General features: G+C 40.8%; 1 protein-coding gene across 7 annotated transcripts in view; it reads left to right on the top strand.

Moving 5' to 3' along the window:
* The first annotated feature begins 231 nt into the window (after positions 1-231).
* Positions 232-19586, top strand: part of Cobl (cordon-bleu WH2 repeat protein) — a 282502-nt gene continuing 263147 nt past the window's right edge. For 4 of the 7 annotated variants that reach the window (XM_071614773.1, XM_071614776.1, XM_034637134.2 and 1 more), the window contains exon 1: positions 234-516. In XM_071614773.1, the coding sequence (XP_071470874.1) occupies positions 476-516 (41 nt within the window). In that variant the 5' untranslated portion in view covers positions 234-475. Of the gene's footprint in view, positions 517-19586 lie in introns of all 7 variants that reach the window. The other 3 variants (XM_071614784.1, XM_071614781.1, XM_071614779.1) reach the window with 3 other exon arrangements.

Raw genomic sequence — 19586 nt, 5'->3', positions numbered from 1 at the left:
TAGCCCCCTCCCACCATCCAGAGACTGGCACTTGTCCTCTTGGGTGTGGGAAAAAACCCTCGTGGGGGCCGCGAGGTGTGGGCCTGGGGCCCAGGTGGCGTTCAACTCCTGCGACGGATGCGCGACGGGCGGGACGCTCTGGGAGCCTCGGCGCGCGGACGGGAGGGCGGGAGGAGCGGGGGCGGCGCCGGTGGGCGCGGCGGAGCTCGTTTGGGCGGGGGCGCGGCGCACCTTGCTTTCCGCGCCCCCGCCCCGCGCTGCCGCCAGCCCCTCCCCGCGCTCCCAGTGCCCCCGCCCGCCCGGGACCGTCCCAACCCCTTCCGTCCTCTCTGTTTGGCCGCTGTCCTCCGTCGGCCCCGCGTGGGAGGACGATGGGTCAGCGCGGAAAAAGTGAATGAGGGCGGCGGCGGCGGCGGCCGCAGCTAGAGCCTGACTCCGCCTGGCCGAGCACCGCTCACCGCGGCCCGCCGGCACCATGGACGCGTCGCGCGCCTTGGCGGCCAAGCCCCCTACCGGGTAAGCAGGCGGGCGGGCGGGCTGGGGCGGGGGTTCGCTCGACCGAGGTGCCGCGCCCGTGCCGCGCGCTCGGGGCAGGGGCGCCGCTCCCGGCCCGTGGGCCCACGCCTGCGGGCTCTAGCGGTGGAAGTGTTGTGTACTTGGGGCGCCGGGGTCGTTGCTCAGGTAACGTGTCGGACAGAGGCCCGAGCGCACTTTCGGCGCGGGCTGGGTTTGTGTGCGAGAGCCCTTTCTGGCAGAACCCCCACTCTGCTCCGAGCCTTCCACAGACCCTCCGAGTGTTCACGCACAGGCTGAGGTGGAGGCAGGGGGACACCGGGCCTCCGGCTCCAGCTCTGTCACTAGCTTGTGGTGTTCCACTTAAGTCAACAGTCACGGCCGAGATAGCTCGCTGTTCCCTGCCATATGAAGCGGAGGGTTCCGCGACTTCGAAGGCCCAGTTGGCCTGGCGATCTCAGCAGGTGTATGCAGAAGGTACTGACTGGAGGTGTTCCTGACATCTGTTGCCCCTCTCATGCCTTTATTCTCGGGTTTCCCTTGACCGTGTCCGGGACTCAGGGCTGAGATCGTTGCGGGGCTCAGACCCCTGCATGCCTGTCTTCCAGATTCCACTCTGCCCAGACCTATCTGGGTATTTGTTTGCCATCCCCATACCTTTCGGATAGGGATTATTTACCATTTCAGTGTTTTTACTTGCAGAAAGAGTAACTTCCCTAATACCGGACAAACAATTCTACCCTTTAGCGGGATCTGGAAACTGGTTGACCCATGCCTGGCCGGACCAGGGCGCCTTCTGCTGCACCGCTGGGTCTGCGCAGTCCTTGCGCACTTGGTGAATTTCATGTGGGCCGCAGACCTTCGACCTCCCTCTCTTGCCTGGAGCAAATGTGTTATGAGTCTTGCAAATGGAATGAGTGGTTGGGGTGGGCCCTGCACCTGCTCACCGAGTGGGCCCACTTTCCACTATAGCAACTGGATTGTAGGAAGCAGCTTTGAGGACAACAAATCTCTTTTCTTTTGTCCCACTGACTCACACTGGTCCCATGCTCATAGGCGATGTGTTGCCCAAGTGTGTAAAAGGTTTTAAAACTGGTTCTTTATTATTAATTCTCCCTTTTGCCAGCAAAGAGTGTGCCAGGCCAGTAGTTCAAATAATCTTGAAACCGAGGAATTTTTTTAAAAAATTTTTTTGCAGTGTACTTTGTTGTGGTTATGTAATTAATTTGCTTTGAACAAACCAACTCCTCCCTCCCCACAAAAAAAGAAATATGGAAAATCCTTTTCCATGGGAATGGGTATCCCAAAATAACATTGGAAAATGTGGAACAGAATTACCTTTAAGCCTGTGACTTTAGTAGTCTATTAAATGTGTTTAAGGAGACTGAATTATCTTATCAATGTCACTTTATAAGTAAATATGGAGAACATTTAAGAGAGCACCAAAACTGTCCAAAAACTACCCAGTAAAACCTTTAAAGGAGCCTGATTATAGAAGTGAAACCACTTTTTCTAATCTGCAACTATGTACCAACACGTAAACTGAGGTCTTTCTTCACAAAATTGCAGAGCTCAGATTAGCCTTCACATGTAAGACATAAAGAAAAATTAAGAATTTATGTTTATCAGGAAAGAATTATGAGTTTAATAATAAGGTATTTTGTGTTAGAATCTGAGGAAAGAAATGGCATTAGGCTTTTGAATATTTTTATTATTTAGATGTATTGCTTGCCTATCATAAAGGATAGAAAGGGCTGTGGAATTTCTGGCTTTAGTACATAATCTGGAGCAGTAAGATTCTGTTGATTTGTTGCTGAAATTACTCTCTATTATTCCGTGTTTTGTGAATAAGACAGTGTTTGCAGTGTGCTTCAGGGAAACATTTTCTATATGCAAAGGTTGGTTATAAAATCAAACTTCTTGTAAGGTGTTTTCCCACATGACCACAAACACCTGATGTGATGAATTTGTTATTGTCCTTGTTAGTTGACTAAAACTCTGTGTCATTCTTAGGTTGTGTAGATTTAGGCTGGAATAGGCACAGTGAATTCAGGAGAAGGCATATTTTAAAATACTGCCTGTGGAGCCCTTCTTGAGGATTACTGGAGGGACAGTTGGCTTGGTGAATGTAAACTTACTGATTTTTTATATTAGTAATCATTAATATAGTTACAATTGTTACTTGGACTCAAATTATATTTTTTATTAGTAATTTAATTAAATGGCCGTGACTAACATCTGTCTGAAAAAATGTTCTTTTAGGAAGGAGGAAGCAATATCTAACAAGTATCTAACAACCGTTGTTTGTGGAATTTTAGTGCTCAATTTGAAACAATTTGAAGGATAATAATTGACAGAATATTTTAGAACATAAAGGAAAATGGCCTTTTGGAGATGTTTTAAAAGATATTTAATTCCAAACTTTATCTGTTTACTTTTGTTTTATCTGTTTGAATATTTATAGGATCCATCCCAGTAGTCATGTGTTGTGAAACTCCGGCTAAATTTTGCATTGGACCTTGTATGTATAAGGAACAGAAGATTTGCGATTTGGCAGGATGATGGTTATTTGTTTTGTTTTGTTGATCCCCCTGAAGGAAACAAAAATTTATATAGAATAGAGGAGTCTCTAATGACATGAAATGTCAAAACAGTGGGTACATTTGATCAAAAGCTGTGTTCAGGTAGTTTGCATATGTAAAAATCAGTGGGTTTCACACTGTTATTCATTTCTCTGTATAAAAATCTGGGCTGGGGTTGTGGCTTAATGTTAGAACGCTTGCCTAGCATGTGTGAGGCACTGGGTTTGATCCTCAGCACCACATAAAACTAAATAAATAAAATAAAATTATAACATAAATTTATGTTTAATTAAGTTATTATAATAAGAAGTAATTTGAAAGAAAAAAATTAATCGAAGTGGGTAACTTGAGCTATTCTTACTACTGTCAACAGCCAATATAATATCAAATGGAGAAGGCCTATTCTTGATTGTACCAGGGGCCAGCCACAATCACATTTTGTTTCAAACTCTCATAAGCCCAATAGATATTAAATATTAGCAATTATACACTATCATAAGTAGTTTAGATTTCTAGGCCTTTTTGCTATTGGCTAACATGTTAGTGAGTGTGTTTACATTTTTTTTAAGTGAGAGCATGTATAATTATCTGTTACATAAAACCACTTAATTTGAACTTTATTTTTAAAATATGTTACTTCTGAACTACTCTTTATTTTGGCAATTCATTTAAAACTGTCAAATGTTAAGGATTAGGGATTTCTCCACATAAAGTGGAGAGTATGCCTAGGTTTTTGATTCTTTTGTAGTCTTAATTTTTTTTTTTTAAATAAGAGTAGTTGCATGTTTCCTGTCATGATATCAAATAATCAGCATTTTTGTATTTCTCAGTGATTGTGTCAACATGATGGAGCTAAACTACAATTATAACTTGATATAAAGATATTGGTAAAATGTGGAGTCTTTCCTGCCCTGGGATTCCTGTCTGCTGCCCCTCCTGTTTTTCTCTTATGACCTCCTCCCTTGAATAAGTAGAACAGATTTTTTTTTTGACACTGTGACCCAGGAGGGGTGATGGCCCCCATCTACATGGAGGCCTGAATTCTGTGGCCTCTTTAATTTGGGATATGGTAGATGAAGTCATAACTGTGTGCACTCAAGTGTATTTCCATAGTTATTAAGAGAGCAATGATTATAGGATATAGCTGTACACTATAATAACTAGTTTAGGTTTCTAAGGCCTTTTGTACTTTCTTGATAAATTTATGATTCAGTTTGATTTTGCGGTTGATAAAAAGTGAGCAGAAATATTTGATATCAAAGTAGTGTTTAGATAGAGGATGTACACATCGAAATACAGTAACATTTGGTTTTCATTTAGACTTGAACTATGTAAAAATATTTAACAGAGTTATTTATTATATGGTGTTTCCCTACACTGCTGCTTCTTTCCCCATCCACATTTAATTATGGCTTCTGTGGATTTTATGTGCTAGTTAATTTTAGTGATGGATTTCAGTTGCTCTGTACTGTAGCAGAACATAGATTTGATAATTCATGACACATGGAAAATTTTTACCTATTTTCATTGTTGTACTTTTTCTTTCTTAAAATGTAAAGAAACATAGTTTTCATGTGAGCTATAAATTTTAAGTCTACTCTTTCCCCATTCCATTCTTTTGCTGTCTCATTTCTACCTTTTCACACAAGTGTTTCTGAATTATCAAAGGCCTCTCACTGGTTTTCAGTAACTGAATTGATGAGTAGCATTGTCCTAGACCATTTTCCCTTCATGTTTCCATAATTTTTTATTTTTCATCTGTTTCCTGAAGTAGTATTAAACAATTTTTATCATGCCTGCTTTATATGGTTTCAGTTGCTTTTTACAAAACTAATACTGGTGATTGCTTTCAATACCTAATATTCATTTTTCTAGCTTATAGTTTACTGTGGACATTTAGGGCCTTTGTAAATGACTCTGACAGATTTAGAAAAATCGTTGAAGTTCTTATCCCTTAAAAAATGACACAAATCTCCAAAAGGAGCCAGCTGAATCAGGAGTTCTGGCTCTTTCTTCTCCCCTCTTCTTCTCACCATGGTCCAGTCTTCACTGCCTGAAATCACAGGTGAGGAGCCATTGCCTTTGGGATGTTCCCATATGTCCCTTCAGATCTAGGGCAGCAACACCCACAATTAGTGCAGGTGAGGTGATCTTGCTTTTTTGGGCTAGGCAGAGTAACTTTCCCTGATTCAAAATGCCTTCTGCTTGTTTGTTAATCCTATTTGACTTTCTTCTATCAAAGGAGACAGGGAGGGGGAGTGGAAAGAACTTTGGGTTAGGAATGAGATTTAGGCCCTGGTGCCAGTCATGCAAAATTAAATTTACCCTTCGTAGTGTGGCCTGCAGACATCTCATGGTATGGCTTCTCCAGGTTTGCGCAGCCCAGTTTTGTCTAATAACACTTTCTGTCATAGTGAAGATTCTCTGTCAGTGCTGCCCAATATGGGAAATACTGAGCACTTGAAATGTGCTAGTGCAACTGAGGAACTGAAGTTTTCACCTTATTAACTTTTGATTAATTTAGATTTAATTGTGTGTGTATGATGGCTTCATAGTAGATGGTGAGGTTCTAACCTCTGGTTTTCTTATTCTCCCTTGGCCATCTCAGCTTCCCTTCCACAATTCTTCTCACTTTCTCATACTTTCTCTCTCACCTTGCCCTGGGGGAGGGGTGGGAGGAGCTTTTCTCCTTTGCCAGAATGGTTCCTGTCAATCTTCAAGGCTGCACTGGGGGCTTCCCATCTGAGGCCTTCCAGGACTCCAGAGGGATTAGCTCTCTGACACCTGTCTCTCATGGCCCCAAGCCTTCGCCTGTCAGAATCCCTCAGCTGGGGTCATGATTTTCCATTTGCTCATCTCTTACCCACTCCTTTCTGAGCTCCTCAGAGGCAGGCATCCTACTTGGTTTCTTCAGAGAATGGCATAGGACACACATAATCCAGTAAATGAGCTGTTTCCCATTCAGTGGAAGAGCGAGTCAGATAAAATGATCTTGGGACTCACATGAGCCCTATAATCACATGTTTCTAAGTATTCCCAGAATATACTAGATCCCTCTTTCAGAAAATTGACTTTTTCTTAAATTGCTGCTTAATCTTGTTTTTTGCCAGACTACATGAGAACAGACAGATCAGTTGGCATTAAAATATTTCTAACGGGTATGCTCTAACTTGGCTTGCCAGCAATGCAACCTTGTTCTTTGCAGATTTGAGAGGTGTTAGTGCCTTATTTTGAGGATCATAAAGTGATGATAGCATCAAGAGGAGAAAGTGTCTTTCTTAGTTTTTAAAGTCCACATAGAAATTCGGGGAGCTACTGTGTTATTTGTTTTGCTTTTTATAGTGCAGAGGTTTGAACCTAGGGGCACTCTACCACTGACCTACATCCTGGTTCTTCTTATTTTTTATTTTGATTCAGGGTTTACCAAATTTCCTAGGCTGGCCTTAAACTTAGGATCCTCTTGTCTCAGACTCCTGAGTAGCTGGGATTATGGGCATGTGCCACTGCCCAGTTGCTGCTTCTTTCTTCTGTTGTTTTGCCATGGCTGGATGGCTGCCATGTTCTCCAGCACTTGCCCTTTCCTTCAAGGCACAAATAGCACATATTCCTTGGTTCCTGACCCCTCCATTCAACCTTAATCACCTGGTCATTAAAAGAGAGGCTTGGAGGCAGGGGAACAAAGCCCTCTGCCAATATAATCTCATTTCTCATTCGGTGAGGGCCAGGAGAAGCTCAGACTTTAGGTGGTAGAACATGTGATTATGGCAAATACATGGCTCCTCTTCCTCCCACCAGGGTTCTGGAAAGACCCCATGTATCTTAGGTCTGTTTGGTCAGGCATTTCTGACTGCATCTCCATGACAGTCCTGAGCATGGAGAGGTACAGACAAGGTACAGACCTTTCACTCAGTTCTGTGTCCAGTAGAGCCCTGATGTATGTAGCAGACAGTCCCCATCCATCCACAGGGAGGAAGTGAAATCTAGACTGTAATCCTAAAGACTGGTGATTACCAGGGCTTTCTGTCAGTTACACATCAGGGTGCTAACGTGCTTTTCATGATATCTCTGTTTTCTTGTCAATGTCACTTCTACTTCTTCTTTTTCATAGTGGGTGCCAACCTGAACATATGGGGAAGAGGATCCCTAAGCCCCAGCCCATAGGGTAGTTGTGCCTGGGAAAGTCAGAGTCTCCTGCCTTCCTCTTGGCTGGAGGAGGTAGATAAGTAGGACTGAGGCCTGAGTTAAAATGATGGGGAACATCTGTACTGCTCATCATCTTAATGCTTTGTGTAGCCCTAAGTGTGAGAGTACTTGAAGAGGACTTTATAATTATGTATGAATATCTCAAACAATACCCAAATGGCAAACCACAGTTAAGAAATTAGATGAGAAAACCCCGTTTTGTGTGTGTGTGTGTGTGTGTGTGTACACGTACCTGATGGGTTGGCCTGAGGTTAAAGCTAACTTCTAGCACTTGGTAAAGCTGCAAGGCACAGATTCCCAAGTCAATTCTTACAGTGTTTTTCCAAGCTTAATGGTTTGGGAGTTTTGTTTAAAAATAGTTTTGGGTGGGAATGAAAATTGAGCAGAAGTACACACTTTTGTTCAGATGGATAATTTTTTAGTTTCTGAATATAGTTTTGTTGGCTACAACTCCACTAATTAAGAGAAAAATCCACTCATGTTCATAAACAAACCATTAGGTTAGAAATAGGTGGATTAGCTGTAGTCCGATCTAGACATTTGCCTCAGAGAATAGGTTCTTGCTAAGATGCCCCATCCATCTGCCCACCCATCTATCTTGTTGCCTGTAATTATCATGTAGAATTGGTTTGGGTAGAAGTGGAACTTTTTGTACCTCCTACTCTCAGCCTAAACCACTTATTACATCATAATGGCTACCAGGATTTTAACAACATCACTCATGAAAAATGAATTTTAGATATCTTTTTTTTATACTGAGCACTGAACCCAGGGGCGCTCAACCACTGAGCCATATCCCCAGCCCTTTTATTATATTTTATTTAGAGATAGGGTCTCACTGAGTTGCTAAGTTCCTTGCTAAGTTCCTGAGGCTGGCTTTGAACTTGAGATCCTCCTGCCTTAGCCTTCCAAGCTGCTGGGATTATAGGTGTTGCTGGATTTTTAGATATCTTCCCTAATCACCAGATTTGACTTAAAAGGTGTTAATTAGGGTACTGAAGTCTGAGTATTTCTCAGACTGTAACGGTTCCCTAAATTGCTATTCCTTACCGCTTCTCAGATATACTCAATTGGTTTTAATAGAATGATCCATAGTGAAAGAAAATGTTCTGAATGAAGTGAGCATGTGAATTTCACAATGTTTTGAAAAGTGATGAAAGCTACTTTGGAAATTAGGCTAAATTGCAAAGATATTTCTCTGGAATATGACTTTATTATTTGTCAATTTATTTTTACTTAATATTTTACATTTTTGAATGATAGATGTTTTGGTTATAAATTTTTCTGAATGGAGGAAATGAGAATGTTCTTCACGAGGACTCTCTTCATTTCTGCCATTTGTGGGGGTGTTACTTTCTGCTGACAGGGATTGTCCTCACATGCCTGTGGAGGAGGTTTGACCCTCCCATAGGGGTCCTCTGAATTCAGCAGAACAGTAACTGTCCTCTCCTTTTGTAGGCTATATTATCACATGACTTTTCAGTCTGGAGTCCTCTGTCTAAAACCTCACCCCTTTGGCCATCCTACTACTCTAACTGGAACACAGAACTCAGTTCTCCAAAGCCTCAATGCTAATTATGGTGTGTGTGTGTGTGTGTGTGTGTGTGTGTGTGTGTGTATGGGTAACTTTAGGCAGTCCTTGAACTAAGCTGAAACTGAAAATGCATGAACCAAGCAGTGAAGCACAATTTCCTGGAGAGTGATCACCTCTGGCTTCCTGCAGAGGTGCTGATGATATCTTTCTGCTGTATTTCTGAACTGGTAGAGTTTCTCACAGCATTTTGCTAAAGAAACAATTACCTTCAAGTGTCCTCATGACTTCTTCCTCATAAAGTGCTTCCTGTCTTCATATGTTGCCTATAATTATCATGTAGAATTGGTTTGGGTAGAAGTGGAACTTTGTATCTCCTACTCTCCTTACAATCATATGTTTGTTTGTAATAGTACTATTACGTTTATAGGATGTGTAACTCCTAAAAATTAAGAGGAATTTTATCTTTTTAAAAGAAATATATGGTATTTGGTAGAAAAGGACCACTCAACAATTGCTGAGCACAGATGAAGCATTTATCAATTAATAATCAGCAGTTGAACCTATCCCAGACTTTCCTGCCCTCTGCAGCAAGAGGTTCTGCTTTATCCTGGCTTATGAATTAATAAACATTGAAAAGCCTCCCTTTTTGTAGAAGAGGTGACTCAGCTCACTTTGTTTTGTGCTGATACATGTAATGAAAGCACAGAGATCTGCTTTGCCCAATAAATGAGCTCCTTTCAAAGTGGAAGCTGTGCAGAACCCAAACTCACAGATGCTAATTGTGTTTTTCTTGTGTGTGTATGGGTAACTTTAGACAGCCCTTGAATTAAGCTGTGTCTCACTAATGAGCTAGATGATTCTTTCATTGCCTGTTCCCTCCAGGTGAGTGGGTTCTGCTTGACACTTGCAGGGATTCCAAGGATTGATGTCTTAGGATAGACTTGCTGAGCAGAAGAGGGATGAAGAGGTGTTTTTTAGGTTATTATGCCTGGTGTTGCTTTTGTTCCTTGGTCCATTGGTCCTTATGTGTATTAGCTTTCTGTTACTGTGACAAAAATACCTGAGACGATCAACCTATAAGGATAAAAGTTTTATTTTGGTTCACAGTTTTATGGGTTTCAGTCCATCATTGCTTGGCCCCAGGGTCTTTGGGCTATGGCAGCACATCATGGGGAGGACTGCATGGCAGAGGAAGTTGTTTATCTCATGAGCTGGGAAGTAGAAGAGGGGAAGGTGTGGGGTCCCGATATCCCATTCAAGGGCATGCCCCCAATGACCTAAGTTCCTCCCACTAGTTTCTACCTCTCTAAGGTTATACCACCTCCCAATACCACCAAGCTTAGGACCAAACCTTTAACACATGGGCCATTGGGGGACATTCTTGATCCAAACAATAGCAGTATTACGTCTTGCATTTAGACATGTGGGATGGAGAAACCATGGCTTTCTTTCTTTAAGTTCAATGTATTAAGCATCCAGTTTTGAACCTCCTGAGCATGTTCTTGAGTCTCCCAGGGTTCATGCAAGTGGTACATCCCCCAAACTATTTATTTATTTTTAAACATTGGTTTTAATCACCTTCATAAAAGTAATTTATCCCTCTGTATGAAGTGTGACTTACTGTGCTGTTATAATTGATTGTTGTAGATGACTTAGGCAAAGGTGGAAGAATATACCTCCGACTCCTTATTTTAACTGTTGGTCTATGGAAAACATTGCTTGTTAGATGAGCCATGGTAACCCCAGAGGAAAATTGCATATTTGAATTTTTTTCTTAATGTTGATTTTTTTTCTATTTTCTGAGTCCAAATTTATGCAGTGCTCTTATATCAAGGATGAGACTTTAACTAAGGAGCTTGATGGTAAGTAATGACTGGCTTGTTTTTAAACTGGGCTGGTTTTAAAGATAAACTCATGTTCTGGCTGGGCTACACATTTACATAACATTTTAACTTAGATGGAGCAGTGCTTTTATAACACTAAACATTCATTGGTGTGGTGACATGTTTTAACTTATTCTAACCATTTGAATGTAGTATATAATTTCTTAAAAATGATTATCTGGATATTCTATAAATACTGAGCAAATCTATAGATCCACTGGGAAAAGTGTAAGAAAGGACCCAGACAGAACAGATCAGAGGACATGTGTATATTCCACTTTGATTTATATCAGTAAATAAGCTAAATTTGAAGGATATGTGTTATAGTTTGGATGTGAGATTTCCCTCAAAAGCTAATGCGTGAGACAATACAAAAAGGTTTAGAGGAGAAATGACTGGGTTATTAGAACCTTAACCAATCAATAAATTAATCCCCTGAAGGGATTAGGAGCTGGGTCACTGGGGTATGCTTTTGGGGTATATATTTGATATCTGGTGAGCAGACTCTCTCTTTGCTTTCTGATCATTATGTGAGCTGCTTCCCTTTGCCACACTCTTCCTCCATGATGTTCTGCCTGACCTCGAGCCCCGAAGAATGGAGCTGGCTGTCTAGGGACTGAGACCTCTTAAATTGTGAGACTGCAAATGAACTTTTCCTCCTCTAAAATTGTTCTTGTCAGATCTTTTAGTCACAGAGCAGAAAAGCTGCCTAAAATAGTATATCTGTGTTTGTCACATGTAACATCTAAGAGCAGGAGTGATTAAGAGTTTGCCTTTCCTCTGTATCTGTGTCTCCTTCTGACCAAGAGGGTTGGGAGTGTCATCCCTTCCCAATCACCACCAGCAGTTCTTTACAGTCAGATGGGCACAGTGATTTGATGGCTGCTTTTGAATAATGGACTTTCCATTCCACATTCAACTATGTTTTATGTTTCCAGATTTTATAAAAAGCATTTTTATAAAAAGCATTTTTACATATCTCTGTGTTCTGCAATGGATATGAAAGCATTAATTTGAAATTATGGTCTTCTGTATTACCTTTGTATTAAGGCTTGGGCAAATTTCAGCATATATTGTATTTTATAACATTCTGATTTGGGAAATACAGATTTCTGTGGCAGTGATGGAAAAAAAAGGGGGGGCTTGTTTCTGAGAATGCAACCCTATCAGTGATGTATCTTTATCATAAGCTTAGCATTACTCTGGGAATTTTGCACTAGTGATTTAATACATATCATAAAATGATTCCCCAACTGTTTGGCAAAGGTTAAGATGTTTTAAACATGCTCTGATAACTATGCTTTGTGTCCTGTGTAATGTCTTCTAAAATAGTAGTAGTGTTTCAGTATCAAGTTGTTAAAAGAACTCAGGTTTAAGTTCTTGTAGTTTGGAAACATGATTATCACCAGAATTATGATTTTTAGAAAAAAATTAATGGTCTTATCATTGTACTTTAGCATTAGAATGTGACTGTGGTTTGAAAATGTTCCCTCAAATTTCATGTGTTGAAAAAACTTCATCCCTCAAATCATATATTGATGGTGTTTGGAGGTTGAGATTTGAGGGAGGTAATTAGAGTTTGATGAGGTCATTGGGTAGGGTCCCCAAGATAGCATTAATAGTTTTGTAAGAAGAGGAAGAGAGACCACGGCTAGACACTTGGTCTGTCTCTCCATGCTCTCTGCCATGTTAGGATAGAGTACAAGGCTCTCACTAGATGCCAAGCAGATAGGGGTGCTGTGCTTTTGGACTTCAGGTTTTATAATCATGAGATAAATTAACCTCTGTTCTTTGTAAATTTTCCAGTCTGTGGTATTCAGTTATAGAAGCAGAAAATGAACTAAGACAATATGCCTTAGAGTAGAAATTCTTATCAGACTTAACTGCTGGGAATGATGGTGTCCTTGCTTTATTTATGTGACCCTTACAAACTGATGCTGGGGATGAGGCCAGATTGTTGGCCTTTGCTAGCTAGGAAAGCAGTCTGTGGTTATTTCATAAGCATCTCTTGGCATAGGGAGAGCACCACCACCACACTGGTGGACAAAAGTTGTCCTTAAAATATTTCATTGATGCCAGAGGGTAGGAAGAGGGAAGAGAGGGTGAACCAGCTGGGACAGCTGAGATGGCAGTGACCCAACTTCGAGGGACAAGGACTTGGCCTTACCACCTTCATCACAGTTGGGAAGAAAGGGCTGATGTCCTGAAGCTCTGCTTAGTGAATCCTGGGAAAACATGGTGGAGAGAGTGTGGCTGGGCTAGAGTGAGGTCAGTGTCCTGGACAGAGTTGGGTGGAGGGGAGGGAAGAGTCTGAAGAAATCCATTCCCTTCTAAATTACTGGAATGCTAGTGTCACTGGGAGGAGGATGAAAGCCTACACCTGTGACCAGGAAGCAGTGTGATGCCCCTCTTTGGCCACCATTTCTATTGTTAATAGGATCTGTCCTTCTTAGGGAAGGCCTGTCAGCCACCCCTGAGCCCAGAGACACACATATTCTTCAGCAGATTCCAGACAAGCCATGGGTCAGTCCCCCTGCAGCCTGTGCCAATACCCTGGAGATTATTAATCATATAGTCAGTTTGAAACTTGTGATTTTAAGAAGAAAGAGAGGCAGACAGGAGAAGATAAGTAAAATTTGGATTACTTTAGTCTCTGTCAATTTGTCTTGTTTGTTCCTTAAGCAATGTTGAAGTAGAGGATTTGCACAAGTTCTTTGAAACAATACTTTCTTAACAGCAAATTCCATACCTTCCAAGCAGCCAGGCAGTGGGAAGTGGCGACATGTAACATTTCCCAGCAGCCTCACTACATTCCTCAGTGTCTTCAGAATGCCCAACCCCAACTGGGCACAGTGGTGCACAGCTCTAAACCCAGTGTCTTGGGAGGCTGAGGCAGGAGGATCACAAGTTCTAGGTCAGCCTGGGCAACTTAGTGAAAGAGCCTGTCTTAAAATAAAAAAGGGGGCCAGGGTACAGCTTAGTGGTAGAATACCCCTTGGTTCAATAACCAGTGACCCTCATCCCCCAAAAATGTCCAGCCCCATGACTTTGTGTGTGTGTGTACGCGCGCGTGTGTGCGCACGTGCGCATGCACACAGGTGTGTAGACCATGGGAGGTGCTGTTTGTTTTGGGGAAAGTAGGCTGTCTGACCCCAAGGGATAGAGGAATGTTGCTAGGTGCTCACCACTGATACCTAGCCTTGGGTCTTTTTTTTTTGTCCATACCATTTGTAGCTTAGGTAGTGCTGTTCAGATGACACTTCCTGACTCTATGAACAATGATTTTGATGAGGGGAATCTGGGAGGAGAGTATCCTGACATAGGGAAGGGAGAGGAAAGTTTAGATAGGAGAAAAGAATTACATGCTAGGAGAAATGGCATGGATCCTTGAGCCTCTGTGTCCTCTGTATTCGGTTCCAATAAGGCCACTCCAGGATTGCTCAGAATTTTGGACAGCACAGTATCTTGCTTTTCTGCATAGAATGTGTCCTGTTCATTACTATTACCTACTGAAGTAGGCTAAAAATATGCTATATGCAGTGTTAGGATCTATTTACTCTAACCTTATATTTATGTAATCTTTTATAGTTTTCAAAGTCCTGACACCTGTATTTTTGTCTGAATTTCATGACAAGCTTATGAGCCTGCAGGCAGGCATTTTTTCCCTTCATTTTCCTGATGGAGAATGGCCCATGCACTAATTAAGATTAATGAAGTAGGCCGGGTGTGGTGGTGCATGCCTGTAATCCCAGCAGTTTGGGAGGCTGAGGCAGGAGGAGCAACAGTTCAAAGCCAGCCTCAGCAAAAGTGAGGCACTAAGCAATTCAGTGAGACCCTGTTTCTAAATAAAATGCAAAATAGGGCTGGGGATGTGGCTCAGTGGTTGAGTGCCCCTTAGTTCAATCCTGGGACTCCCCCGCCCCCCCCCAAAAAAAAAAGCATAATGAAGTGGGACTCAGGTTGTAGCTCAGATGTGTCCTGGTATGATTTCTAGCACTGAAAAAAAAAAAAAAAAGAGTGATGAGGTGGTCTACTCTGCTCATGTCTTCTACATTGATGCTGGTTCCCAAGGCTGACCTTGTGTGGTCTGAGCCCATTTCTCTAGGTGATCAGAGATGTTGGGACAAGGATACCTGGCCTGTGCATGCCCCTACATGGGCAACAAGTTGCACAGGTAGCCTCAATTAGCAGGTGACCTCATAAAGCATGCCTTATCACAAAGGTGATAGGGTTGAAGATTGCAAGTACTAGTTATCTATTGCTATACAGTAAAATCTCCCTAAATCTTAGCAGCTTATAGGGGAACAGTTTTACTGAATGGTTCTGACTCAGGTTTTTCATGAGATTGCAGCTGTGCTTAGAGTCATGTGAAATAATTGGAAGCTGGCTCAATTTTTGCTAACTTTTGGTAGGATTCTTCATTTTTTGCCATGGGACCTCCTTGTATATTGGTTTCCGAGTACTCACAATGTGGTGGCCAACTCCTGTAGAGCAGGAATGGAAGGAAAAAGCTGAGCTTCGAAGCCTTTCATGATGTAGCCTTAGAAGTCACACATTCACTAGCCTCATATTTTACATGTCAAAAGACAGTCCAGTCCTCACTTAGTGGAGGAGAATTAGGCTCCAACTTTTGAAGAGGTTGGTAGAAAACATGTGCCTTTTCTAAAGCAACTTGGTTGAACTGAAGGCTCATGAAGAACATGTTTGGAGGGACCTCTGAAGAGGAGGCTTTGATGTCCACATTCCATTGATGGTGGCACTGATACAAATTTTTCTAAAGATTGGCTTTTTTTGTGTAATGAAGGCTGCATGTGGCAATTTCTTTTATATAAGTAGTTTATATATGTTCTAAAAATGATGAAAAATTTCCCTGCCATTTAAAAAATGTATTCTTCCACACACACACACACACACACACACACACACACAGGTTTTTCATGAGTTTCTCCCTAATCCTGATGGAGCCAGCATGGGGGTGGGACTCTAAATGTGCCAAAGAGTTGTTAGGTGATTCAGATGCCCAATCCTGGCTAAATATGATCATTTCATTCATCGGTTAGTGTTTGCTGAAGCAGTTCTTAAATATAACGTCCCTTCCAATCCCACATCACAGCAAGGCTGTAGCTGTGAATATCATCCCAATATCATGTTGAAAAATAACCAGATGTCTCAGTTTGGGACATGCCTTGTCCTGGTTAATCCCTTATAACCTCCATTTCCCTCACCAAATTGCCCTGTCTGGACTAAGAATGTTATGATCACTCAGCCTTGATGCTGAGTCTGCCTAAATAAATATGAGTACTCCATTCCTCACTGGTGATTTTTAACCAGAGCTGTTTCAAAGTTACAGAGCAGCTTTTGAATAAAGACACAAGTTCCTCCCTAATCTTGATGGAGCCAGCATGGGGGTGGGACTCTAAAAGTGCCAAAGAGTTGTTAGGTGATTCAGATGCCCAGTCCTGGCTAAATATGATCAGTTCATTCATCTGTTAGTGTTTCATCCTCCCATCAATCCCTGAAATGCCTATTAACATATTGGTCCAGCTCTCAACATGAGATATATAGCTTGTGTAAAATAATACTTTGGTTGAAAAGAGGAACATAAAGCCACACTTATTTTTTTTAATTTTGACTGCCCTTATTTGATCAATCATCTTCCTTCTTAAAACAAACTATAAATTAAAATGATACATGTGTGATTGTCTCTTTTAAAGTTTTGTCATATTTCCTTCTATACTAAATATTATGGAGGTTTAAAAATTAAAGGACTAATTTTTACTGATGTAGGACCATTTAAAATTTACTTCATTGGAATATGATTTTTCTAAAAAAAAAATAGTATCAATTAGAATTCATGTATCTACTATATCTTGAGTGTTCCTGCCCCAAGTCGGTTGATACAGAAGGGAAGATGGGTCTCTTAACAAGTTATTAGGGCAAGGACTGTCAGAGAAATGTGTGCAAAGTACATCAAGAACATCCAAAGAAGGAGGAACAGTGAGTTCTACTTGTAGGGTGGGGCTCAGATAAGTCCAGTTTATTTTTATGAAAGGCATTCTCAGAAAATGGTTTTGCTAAAGCAGTTCTTAAATATAACATCCCTTCCGACCCACATCACAGCCAGGCTGTAGCTGTGAATATCATCCCGAGATTAGCTCATGTAAATAGATCTTTGGAAACTTATTCAATGGGGGGCTTTTTTTTGTTTTGTTTTTTCCTCTTGATCAAAAAGGAGGGTAAAGGGTGTGGAGAAGTGCAGACACCTGTGAGATCGAGTGCTGCAGTGTTGGCAATTCTTGCACATGATAACTCTTTGACTAGCAGAAGGCAAGGGGCACATGAGAGTTAAAAAGAATGTGAACCCTTGGCCCCAGGAGTATGTCATACACCTTATTGTCCCAGCATGTCCTGTTTACATTGCAAAATAGCCCTATCAGTGACAGTCCTAAAGGGCTACCTCATTGACTATGCAAGTTCAGAAACTTGCAGCATGACTTTTTCGGCCCAATTTTTTTGAGCAGTATTTTTTAACATAAACCCTTGAAATAGATTTTATTGAAGAAGTGATATATTTAGTACTCTTAATTCTACGTATATTGGGCACAGACTATAAGAATGAAAGTATAACTCTATAAATCTGAGTAGATACAAAAATATGTATATATTCCTGGGCCCCAAGGATGTCAATGGTTTAGTTAGAAGCTAGGAGAAGCAAATGTAGAAAAGTGTTAAACTTTATGTAGACAAAGTTAAGACTAAAGTAGTTATTGATGGATGAAAAACTTAGATAAATTACTACAGGTTAAGGGACTGTGGTTCATACACTGATAATACAGTGCATGATCCAGTTACTCCTTACTAAGGAGGAATAGTCTTGTAGTTTGAATTTCGGTTGGTTCTCATAGATAGATCTCTCATTAATGAATTAATTAATCTCATGGATAGATTCTTTTCGAGCAATTTCTTCTTTTTCTTCTGTGTGATTGAAAGGTACACTGAATTTTTAACACACCTTTGGTGAGGTATATTTATGTACAATAAACTACATATCTTTAAAGTATACAATCTGACGAATATTGAATTTAGCATATGATTACACTCTCAAAATCACAAGCAAGATACAGAGGTTTTTGGTTTTTTTCTTTTTTCTTTTTTTTTTTTTTTTTTTTTATCACTGTTAAAAGTTTCCTTGTGCTTCTCTGTAATTCATCCATTCCTTTTCCTCTGCCCTGGGATCTACCATTGATATCTCTCTCTTGCTCTCCTCACCTCTCTCCTATATTGCATTGTACTGTAGTTTTCTCTCTCTCTCTCTCATCTAGTTCTTTCACTAAACATAATGGTTTTGATACTTACTCGTATTGTGGTATTTCTGGAGTTCATTTCTCTTTATTGATGAGCAGGGTTTCACTCACCACAACAATTATCTATTTATTCACCTGTTGACAGACATTTGGGTGGTTTCCAATTCTGGCTATTAGGATGCCTCCCCACAGGCCACTCTGAGCTTTCTTGCCCAGGTTTGCAGACCTTCCTCAAGTGACCAGAGGGGAGCAATTCTTGGAAGTACAAAAGAAAGCTGTTTGCTTCAGCAAATAAAGTGTTTTACTAATACCAGGCTTTAGGAGGTAAATGCCATTCTGCAACCTGTGTACTCAGAAAAATGAGATATTATATCGCATCTGATTCAAATTTTTGTATGATATGTCAAGGTCATTGTACTGTCATGTGTAACTAATTAAAACAAATAAAAATAATTAAAAAATAAAGAATACAAATTGAATTAGGTTGGCCAAGTTATCTTTTTCAGCCTCTAATTCAGCAATTTTCTTTTTTCACTATTATCACTCATATTTAAACAATGTTCTCTCTAAATGATTAGATAATTAGAATAAAATTTTAGAACAGATGACTTTTCAGGGCACTTTACTAATCAATAAACAGCTGTTGATTTGAAGATTCATTTAATTCTATTCAGTGGATGTCTTTAAATGATGTAAAATGGATTATGGAAATTTTAAGTGTTCATTAAAAATAAAGAACATGGCGTACCGACACCATGTACCCATTTACAAGCTTTGACAAATTTTAATATTTTGTTAATATCATCTGATTATTTATGTTTTTTGTCTTGAACATTTTAAAATAAAAAACCCACAAGCTGTCTTTTTTTTTTTTTTTTTAATGTGTGTGTGTGAATACTCCCATGTGCCAGCTAATAAGGATGACTTTCCTCATGGCAATCACCTCCTTAGCCTTGTGACAAAACCAACAGTGAGGTCCTCAGTGGCATTTAAGTCCCTATGTATATGTACATTTCCAAGATTGTGTTTAAAGCAACTTTTTATAGTTGAAATCATTATTTTATATTTAGTACTGGGGATTGAACCCAGGAGCACTTTACCACTGAGCTACATCCCCAGCCCTTTTTATTTTTATTTGAGACATGGTCTCGCTGAGTTGCTGAGGGTCTTGCTAGATCTCCCATGCTGGACTCCAATTTGTGATCCTCCTGCCTTCACCTTCTCATTCTTTGAGATTACTGGTGTGTGCCACTGTGCCTGTGTGATCATGATTCTTAAACTGGAACTATCAAAGGCTGGGACTATCAAAGACAGTTGGTTTTCATGAATTCCCTTCTGGTTATATTATGTATATGCCCTTATATTTCATGTCTGTATCTTCTTGTCATATGTGGCAGATGTGGCTTAGCCTTACTTATAGTTCCCTTGATAATGCCTGTTCTGTCTTTGTGGCCTCTGTACTGATCTCCCTGGTATGCTATGGGTGATGCATCTTATCTTACTCTGTGATCTCTGCTTCTCACATGGCTCATTTGCTCCAGCCGGGGTTTCCTTTTTCCTTTTCTTA

Source organism: Marmota flaviventris, chromosome 1, assembly GCF_047511675.1.
Source record: "Marmota flaviventris isolate mMarFla1 chromosome 1, mMarFla1.hap1, whole genome shotgun sequence".
In the NCBI taxonomy this organism is placed as follows: domain Eukaryota; kingdom Metazoa; phylum Chordata; class Mammalia; order Rodentia; family Sciuridae; genus Marmota; species Marmota flaviventris.
This window is presented reverse-complemented; position numbering and strand designations above follow the sequence as displayed.